Source organism: Brienomyrus brachyistius, chromosome 2, assembly GCF_023856365.1.
Source record: "Brienomyrus brachyistius isolate T26 chromosome 2, BBRACH_0.4, whole genome shotgun sequence".
NCBI lineage: Eukaryota > Metazoa > Chordata > Actinopteri > Osteoglossiformes > Mormyridae > Brienomyrus > Brienomyrus brachyistius.
The window spans coordinates 44,528,718-44,538,802 of NC_064534.1; the positions used below are offsets into that span (position 1 = coordinate 44,528,718).

General features: G+C 38.6%; 1 protein-coding gene and 1 long non-coding RNA gene across 4 annotated transcripts; one reads left to right on the forward strand and one right to left on the reverse strand.

Annotated features, from left to right (window-relative positions):
• Positions 1-17: 17 nt before the first annotated feature.
• Positions 18-4,326, reverse strand: iqcd (IQ motif containing D). 3 transcript variants are annotated; one of them, XM_048985889.1, is made up of 5 exons: positions 4,233-4,326; positions 2,124-2,765; positions 1,708-1,941; positions 1,434-1,505; positions 18-1,048 (listed from the first exon to the last, which is right to left on the reverse strand). In XM_048985889.1, the coding sequence occupies exons 1-5, from the start codon at positions 4,245-4,247 to the stop codon at positions 821-823; spliced, it is 1,191 nt and encodes a 396-aa protein (XP_048841846.1). In that variant the 5' UTR covers positions 4,248-4,326; the 3' UTR covers positions 18-820. The 3 variants fall into 3 exon arrangements, with proteins under 3 accessions (XP_048841846.1, XP_048841836.1, XP_048841827.1); XM_048985879.1 differs by having other exon boundaries at positions 18-1,051; XM_048985870.1 differs by having other exon boundaries at positions 21-1,087.
• Positions 4,327-6,964: 2,638 nt separating this feature from the next.
• Positions 6,965-8,083, forward strand: LOC125714915 (uncharacterized). Its single transcript, XR_007383884.1, has 4 exons — positions 6,965-7,180; positions 7,306-7,575; positions 7,753-7,830; positions 8,010-8,083. It is a non-coding gene; the product is annotated as an uncharacterized LOC125714915 (long non-coding RNA).
• Positions 8,084-10,085: the final 2,002 nt, after the last annotated feature.

A 10,085-nucleotide genomic window follows, 5' to 3' on the forward strand; every position in this document is an offset into this window, starting at 1 on the left:
TGTCAGGATTACATGTCCATTCTTGATTAAGGGAGAAATATATACTTTATTAGCTTGTTTTACAGTTAAAACTTCGAAAACAGTACATTATTTTTAGTACATTTGTACATAACATGCATAGAGCATATATTGTGAGCCAAGCATCACCAGTCAGTATGCAATACTAAATTCACATATGATATGAATAAACTTTCTAAAAATATTTTTGCATGTTATGTGGAAGAATATTGGCCATACATCAACATCACTGTATACTAATATCACTCACTCTTCTTCCAACCACTTATCTTAGTTAGGATTGCAAGAGGGCCTGGCCAGGCTGGAGTACACACAGTTTAACATGGGGCATGTACACATGCATTCATATATCATGGGCAAATTGGAGACACCAATTAGCCTGCTGCACATATTTGGACAGCAGAAGAAAAATGGAGTATCTAGAGCAGGGTTCCCCAGTTCTGGTCCTGGAGGGCCAGTCTTCAACATGGTTTTCAGATTTCCCTGTTCAAACACACCTACTAAACCTGGCAATTAGCTGATGAGATGAATGAGGTGTGTTTGAAGCAGAGAAATCTGAAAATTATCTTGCAGATATGCCCTCCAGAACCGGAATTGCGGAACCCTGACCTAGAGGATACTCCACACACAGAGCAGTCACAGGCTACAAGTCCCTAATAGAGATCTGAGTCAAAATTTCTATCCTCTTAACCACAACACTTATGTTAATGCTTTGTAAATGTCAGCTGAAACCTACCATCTTTGTTAACATTTAGCAAAAATATAATCAGCCTGGAAACCTGAACTGAAATAGGAACAGGACTCACTTTCCCTTCTTTCCTTTCTTGTGCTTGCTTTTAACCCTCATCATCTTGCGTACTCTGTGGCCTCTCCAGTAAGCCTGGATGGTCAGGGCAGCACGGCTCCTCACAGCCAGATCCTGCTGTTCCTTCTCCGCTTGCTGCTTAGCAAGCCTCTTTTCATCCATGATTTGTAGGAACTCCACCTCAAGCAGGGCATAGTGCTCCTCCAGCTCTTGCAGTTCCTCCTTCTCCTTAACATAGAGTGAGGACAGCTCCTCTAGCTCAGCCTGATGAACAGTGCATGTGGTGTGTATTTGAAGCAAAATCAGAGTCCCAACCCACTCTTTAGCAGTAGCTTCTACATATTTACATTTCCATTGCCTACATATACAGCTTGTGACATAGATTTGATCTTAATCTGGGTTTGCTAGCATGCAATTAGCACATGGCTTTATTCAAAGAAATTATTTCATTCTGTTGTGTTGAGGTCAAGGTGCTGCAGTTATACTCATAGCTTAAAACTGCAATTTCAGGCATGTACAGTATATTACAAATGTGCAGCTAGTAAGATGTCTAATTACTGGACATACCATCCCATTATTTAGCCACACCAAAGAAAGAGTATCTCCTTACCTGTTTTTCACCTATGTCTTTATCATACTTTTGGATCCAGTTTTCAGTTTCACTTTCAATCTTGTACACCCTCTGTCAAGTGTTAGAGAGGTACATACAGCAGAAGCAGTTTCATAATGAATTCAGTCTCACATCATTCAGTTACGTGGAAAAAGTACACAGTAATTACCACTATGGAAGCAGCAGTAATACAATAAAATAGTAGTTGTATGACCAGGGAAGAAAAACAAGGTAATAAAGGCTGTGTGACTTTGAGTGGGATCCCAATGCCCACCTTTCTGAGGACTGTCTCATATCCGCGGTTTTCTGCAATCAGGTTGCTCAGCTGTATGTGCAGCTGGTTAACCTCCTGCTGTAGCTGTACGCATCGCCCTTCTGATATCTTCCTGTCTGACTGGCTCTGTTTCTCTGCATCATTTTGAGTATGTGTCACAAAGTCTAACATACTCTTCTTCATGTGGTACAAGGAGGTTTTCAAGTTGTAGATGATCTCATTCTTATTTGAAATCTGAAGGATAAAAACATCTTAGCAAAAATCCGATTCCGATATATTTTTAATCTAATACATGCATTTATAAAACAAAATGTAAAATCTGTTGTCATAACTGTAAAAACTATATTCTTATTCCTTCAGTTTTTAGATTTAAACAAATTAAAAACATTAGCACACACTGAGGGAGTCTCTCTTACCTCAGCATCCCGATCTTGAACTGCAGTGGTCACCTCTGCTTCCAGCAAGGAGACCAGCTCCATGCTGCTTCTGTGCTGTTGTGCTACTTCCTTGAAATTTTGGTTCCTCTCCCACTCCTCCCCTGGGCCTATAAGCAGTTTTTCCAATAGAAGGTCATGTAATTTCTTCAGCCCCTGGACCAGCTGATGAGACGCCATGGAAACAGTTCTGTTTTGCAACATCTGCATAGCTGCTGGGTTGGCAAACAGAAGCTGGAGAATATTCTTGAGTGAACTCCTCACCCCCTGCTCCAGCCTGTCCATCTCAGCTTGCCTCTCCTCTGTCTCCATCTCCAGGTACTTCAGATGCTGTGCATCTAGAGTGTCTTCAATTTGCTGATGCTCCTTCAGAGCTTCTACCAACTCCTCCCCCAAATCTATAAACACCCCCTCAAGACTGACCAGCAGGCTGGGAAGCTGCAACACAATGTACACTTTCTGGATGCATTCGTCCAGGACCCTGGCAATGCACTGTACCTCTAGAGAGGCCAGCTTCTTTGGGGATGATACCACAACCTTGACTAAATCTTCTTTAGCAGCCTTACTCTGAGGAGCAGAACTCAGTGTCTGTGCCATCTCCATATGCAGCATGCTGTAACTTCTCTGAAATGATATGAAAATACAGTCAGTAACTCATAACAACCTCAATTTTGTTTGTTTACATATATATTTCTTTAAAACTACAGGGGCAGAAAAAAAATGAGACCACTCTATATTTTTAAATAAATCTGCATTTTTAAATCCTGGTTTCATTGTGGTTCTGCTGCCAGAAGGAAACGCTGAGCAGCAGGATGCTTCCAGGTTTAAATTTTTTATAACAGCAGTACATAAGAATAATCTGAAAGAGGAGACACTGGAACCGACCAGAAACCAGCCAGGTAAAGGGTGGAAGCGATATTCTAATGCCAGAAGTGACTGTTAATTTATCTAATGGTTTTTCATCGTAGGATGACATCAAGTGAGGTTCAATAGAAATAGGAAACATTTGTGCAGGTGTGATATGCAATGGTAGGACAGTTCGTATCAGGTTCCTAGAAGCAGGACTGAAGTCCCATAAAGCAAGGAGGAAGCCCTTCATCAGTAAGAAACAGAGAACCAGGTTGCAGTTTGCAAAAAAAAAAAAAAAAATATATATATATATATATATATATATATATATATATATATATATATATATATAGAGAGAGAGAGAGAGAGAGAGAGAGAGAGAGAGTATAGTATTATTCAGAGAGGCACACACATAAATTAAGAAATGAGTGAAACAGAAAATTCTCTTAATTTTTCCCTTGGTTGTATGTACTAGTGCAATCGACCCTAATTATTTACTCCATTAAATTGTGTTAAGCGGGCATGTGTAGATGACGGGAAGCATGCCTGAGCATCTGCTTGTTTGTGATATTACCAAGGTATTCTCATATTTGGTTTCGCATGTTACATTTTTTAACAATTTACTGATTTAATTTTCTGATACTTCAGAAGATGTGCTAAATATCAAGTGGTATAGTGACTTAAAGCTGCAGCGGGGTATACGTGAGTTCTGCGATTAGCTTCTCTGCTATGTTCTAATAAAAAACATATCTCGATTACATGTACTAGCAACCTATACCTCTGCTTTCGTAAAACATTATGATAAAATACATTAAATTCAACACACATAAACGGCACAGACTGAAAAGCAATATGAGTGAAAATGCGCTTTTAGTTCTGTTTAGTTGGTGACGTGAGTTGCTAGGAAACCGTCAACAGAGGAGACAAACGACGCAGTTTCTCCATTTGAATAGGGTGGCTAAATATATTTTGCATGTACATACTACTGAAGCTGTTGTAACAATGTATGACTTTAACATTTTTCAATTTTCCAAATTTTAAGTCGATGTGGTAAGTCGTTAGGTAGCCTATACTGTTTCAAGTCACACGGGTTCAGGTTATTCAAGCTAAGAGACTTGTACATGATAGATACCTTTTAATTAACAACAGAATTACATACAGTATATACTACCAGATCATACTACCAAGTATATACTACGGCCAGTGTATCCTATGAAAACGAAATTTCTGCATTTTCCCTACCTCAGAGGTCAGCATTACTAAACACGATGTGTACCATCACTAGGGTTGCCAACACTCCCGTATTAACAGGTGTTGTACTCTAAACTCCCCCCTGCCACGGATTTCCTCCCATGACGTAATCGGTCTTTATAAAAGCAATGTTGTTTCGCTTCTTCTACGCTGCAGAAGCGACCGCTCGCTGTAACTTAGTTTTTCTTGCCTTAAGCAAACTAAAAAAAAAACTCACATTACTTGTGTATTATTGTATTTTACAATTAAACCTTAAGATTAATAACTTAGAAAACATAGCAAATGTGACGGTTACTTCATAATTCAAATGCAACATGTAGTGATGCTATTCTTTTGACAACGCTTGTGCAAATACAGTCGCCCTGAGTCACAAGAAGCGATACATTTATTTGAATAATATACCTTTACATGTACCTGGCTACTATATAACAACATAATTTCGCTCCGGGGATTAATAAAGTTGTTTATCTATCTGTCTATTATATTTGGTATTTTGTTGAAGTCATTCTGCTTCAAAATGTTTCCCATTCTGTCTTCTTTTCATACCTATAATATGGGCTACATAATAGCTTCATATTCGGCACCATCACACCTGGACGAGCCAAACACCAAAAATAATCAGAAATCAGCGAATTTTCACAATTCACTTTAGCGATTACGTTAGGGGAGGCAATAAGTGGCAAGGGGGCAATTAAGAGTACAACACTTGTTCACGCTATTGCTGCGTGTTTAGGGTGTAGCCACGTACGTTCATAATACTTAAGAATAATACATCAAGATGGACAAAGGGCCAGCTAAAAAGAAAAGACTGTGTAGCTATAATAAACGGCGGTTAAGTTGGCTTCATATTCGATATAAGTTTTCAGGCTTTAATAGCTTTTACCGCCCAGATAGCATGCATAGTCGGGCTGATTCTGGCTGAGTGTCGGCACTGTTGGCTTACTTTCGATGCGGTAGAAGATGACGGTAGAGACAAAGTGCCGAGCCCGCCAGCCGATTCGGGCTAATACAAGGCTTTGTTCATGTGGTCCAGCGGTGGCTGAGCACAGTTCCGCCGATACTTTTTTATTTCATAGCAGTATTATATGATGCCGGGACAGTGCCGAGCGGGCCGGCGTCGGTTTTAGGCGCTCAGCGAATCTAGTTTTGCTACATTTACTTTTTTTCTGAGCTGTTGACAATCAGTTTTATACATGCTCTGGCATCTGCCTAGGTGAAATATGTATCAGACTTCCCATTCTTTATAGGTTCTTTTAAATCCAGCGCATTTGTGTTTCCCCTTTAATACCATTGCGAATTTTTTCTTGGCCTAACTCTCCTGAACATTTTTTACACGGGGTGGGGGGGGGGGGGGGGGTGGGGGGAGAATGACAGAGAGTGAAGGGGAGACCTCAGGGGAATTTGAGGATGATTATGCAGGTGGTGATATGGGCGGTCATTGGTGGGCGCACTGAGTGACTGGGCTGTCCAGTTTGGCATATCTTTAGTTGCTTTGTCTGCCCTTCTGGGAATTCTCAGAATACAACACCCATATCTACCCAAGGATGCCAGGACCCTACTCAAAACAAAAAGCTTGTATAGTGTGCAGAATGTGACTGGAGGTCATTACTATTATTTTGGCATTTTAAATAGCTCTGGCAAAAGAATGGAGAGGATGTGGTATGAAGTTACTCAGAGATATGTTTTTTCATTACAGCTCAACGATGATGGTCTGCCACTCTTTAAAAGTTCTTGTGTTCAGTTCTGGCCAATCCTAGGGATTCTTCAGGGTTGCATGAAAAACCAGTTGCCATTGTGCTTTTCTGTGGAACTTCAAAACTGAATTCCCTACAGTATGTGACTATTTGAGTAACTTTGTTCATGAACTTCAGGAGCTAAGCATGGGGTTCCTGATCAGTGGAAAACATTTATTTCTAACTGTCTCATCTGTTGTATGTGATGCTCAAGCTAGGCCATATATCAAAGGAATTACGTCTCATACTGGTTACTCTGGTTGTAACAAATGCATCCAAGAAGGTGTTTAAGTAAACCACAGAATGAAAAGTGGTCCTAGATAGTACAACATTAAATGTGTCTAAACACAGAGATAACTTTGATTGATTGATGATTGCATTGCATTGGTTGTGAACATTCTGCAGTCACAAGGCAAAGTTTATGTTGTCTTTAAGGAATATGAGGAGAAGAAATCATTTTATGAGTATCCTATAAATTCATGTGAACTTGAGATCTATGTGGTAGACAATCTATCATTGACTCTCAAAACAGCTGAACTTAATGTAGATAAATATGTCAGATTGCTATACAAAGGCAAATTTGTTGCAGTGCTGCTCCTGCATTTGAGCAGGTGGAATTCTGGCAACAACTAAAGTTCCACCTATAAGACTTCCATATGAATGTGTGTAGTTAATGACTAACTAAAATTTGGAGTTTGTAGGTTCAAGACACTCCAAATTATGTAGTGTTGATGCTGGTTTGTTAAGATTGGTAGTTCATTGAGATTTGCTGTTAGGCTACGAGGGAAGCTTTTGTGTTTTATTTATTGTACAGTCAGTGAAGAAAAAGTTAAGTACCCATAAGTAATGGTCCGATTTGGATGTAATTTGGTACACGTGCAGACCAGCCATGGGACCAGCAGTGTGCCCATTCTGAACAGCTATGTTCAAAATCGTGTAGTTTAAGGAGACAAATGAGGTAGAATTGGTCCCAGGGTTGTGGGTGAAAGATAGTGTCTGCCACTGCCCCCCCTGTAAAGAAAAGCAGTTGGATTCAGCAATTAAGCATCAGGTCACACCAGACCACAGCTGGATACAGTGGGAAGTCAGAGTGATGTTTATAACAGAGAGTTATGAGGAATGGTGACGAAAATTACAGGAAGCCGAACAGCGTTCTGATCTCCATTCAGAAGCTGAAGAGCTTGGGAAAAAGAAAAGGCGAAAAATGTATGTATGCGTCTTTCAGTATTTATGTTTCTTAATTTTTTAATTGCTTCAAGAAAAAATGGTTTATTATTTCATGTGTTTTATAATGTTGATGTTGTGTTGATGTTGATTCTTTTTTTCTTAAGGCCAAGTAGCATACTTCTAGATGCCACTAATGGTGCTTCAAGTGAGAGTGAAGAAGAAGCAGGACTGCAGCAGAATGACAGATGTCTACCTGAGGCCCCACCAATCAGCCAAGTTAAAATTTTAACACCCTTGCAGACTGCTAATACTGGAAGTCGAAGTACTTTTCCCTGGAATCCACCCCTCCCTCTGGAAATGATGTGGAAACCTACTGATGCCCTACGTGGAGAGAATGACCTAAACAAAAGTCAGTGACAGGAGTTTAGTGACCGGTACAAGACTCTGTATGGCTCGGCACTTGCCATATGTAGATGCATTTCCCCATGCTTTTCTGTTTATTTTCTTAAGCAGATTTTTTTGATTATTATACATTGAAGAATTGCCACCAGTTCATTATGTCATTTAAGTTATGGAATTGTCATTCCCCGTTGTGCTTTGTTTTTCTTAAGACCATGCAGACTTGTTTTCCCCACCACCACCTCATCCAGATCCTTCAAAAGTTCAGAAGTCCTGGATACCATCTGAAGGTAATATTCATATATATTTCGATTATATATATTAGTGTTATCTGCAAACTAAAATTTGATGTTTAAAATACCATAATTAGCCAGTGTTACATTAGAAGGAGCATTTATTGTCTTGTGACGTTAACTTTTCATTTGCCATCGCTGACGCTGTGTAACAGGGCCATTGTTTTTGCCTTTAGTCAATCAGTTTCACCAAGACCACGCAAAAATTTGGACACCACCATATCACAGCTACAAAGGACTCCTGCTGAAGGCAAGTAACACCTGAGAAAGTTCCTATTAGAAATGAAAGTTTTTTTAAGGGTGGGCACTGTCAGTAAAAATATATTAGTATTTCTACATTGGTTACCATTTCTACACTGCATTGGTACTCATTCCTGAACCTTGTTCTAAGTATAAATATAACACTAGTGGGTATTCTTTGCAGTACACACTTTTCTAATTGCTGGTTTTAATTCTGAAAGTATAGAAATCACAAAATTTGCATTGTGGAAGTGGTAAACATGTTTGAGAGTTGCTGTGGTACCTGAAATAATTATGTTTCAGTAACATTTACATCATGGTTGTCATTGATGGCAAGTTGTATATTGGGTTTCTGAGGTTGAGGTACATTGATTGGAACCATTGTTATACAAGCTAATTGGTCTTCTACAATATTTGAATGTAGCAGCTTTCTAATAATTAAACATTAGCAATGCAGCTGACTGATGCAGATCAATCAAAAATAAACTGCGTTAAAAATGTCTTCTGGTCTTTTTTCCTCTTCTCTCTAGTACCCCAGTTTCCTCAAGGTTTGGCTAATTCATTTACCCAGCAACAATCATTAGAACAGCCACCAAGAGTATGGAGCAATCAAACTTCATCTGAAGGTAAGTTCCATAAATGTGTAATTTAATAATTTACATAGAAATGGAAAAATACTGGAAAAATAATTCGCATTGTCAACATCTGATAAAATCGTGCTATCAGTCAAACTTACTATAACATTGAAAATGCCTCTTTATGTGTTTCAGCACTAATTCGGGAAGTCCTAACAAAGCAAGAAATGATCCTTGAGCAGCAGACATTTATTTTGCGTCTTCTTCAAGCATGGCAAAACACCCAGGATTGTGAAATTGAAGAAGGGCTTCTGCCAGTGAATGATATACAAGCGTTACAAAATGTGGAAGTACAACTTGGTAATGGAGAATTCAAAGAGAGATTGGTAATTTTTATATATCTTAGGTGGAAATACCACTTTCTGTGGTCACTATTTTAAAGTTTAACAACCACTTTTGGACTTACTAATGATTAACTTTTTTAAAATATGCAAACTGAACCTTTTCCATCAGTCGTAAAGTTTTGGTAATTTGTGAGAATTTTTTTGTGTGTCTTTCGTAGATGAATCACTTAAGTCGTATCGGAGGGTGTGACATAAAGGATGCAGTCTGGCGGCTAATGAGGAGAACAATTTCCAATAGGCTTGCTAGAAACATGAATTGGAAGGGGTTGAATGGGAAGACATTATTTGCAACACGGCGATTGAAGGATGTGATGATTGATAAATGTATATGCAAACATATCATATGGGTCATTAGCTGGACAAGGTGGTCGTTGAGAAGGATAAAATACTCAAATAAACATAAATATGGAAATAAATATTTCAATAATTAATTAAATGTGTCATTTTATTTAACAATAATTCAATAAATGGAATTACATTTCATAATATAATGCTAAAGTGAATACTTACACAATTTAAATTCTATTTCACAATAAAGTTGGACTTTTCACAATGATGTATTTCTGAATAATGGTGCACTCTGTCAATCACTTTGAGGGGGGCGGGACTGAGTTTGTCATTTGCTAATCCCATTATTCAGCCTAGCAGATATAGGAAATACTGGCAGAGCTTTGGAGGATGTAATTATTTTATTTATTGAGATATTTATGTATGTATTTATATGCACATATATATTTATTTATTTAATTTTGAGTATTAAGGTGTTCCATAAAATATGACTTAACATCGCTAATAACTTAACATCTATAATACACTCAGTGACAAAAACAAGTTAAGCACCCAGAAGTAATGGCCTGATTTGAATGTATGATATAATCATTGCGATACAGTCACATGACCTTTCACCATGTACAGAATTATTTCCACCACTCAACTGTAGAGGACACGAGTAACATACTGACTCATTACCTAATCCAGAGAATCTGTTTGCCTCTCATGTACTGTACAGGCTATTTCAGTCTCAGCAACCATG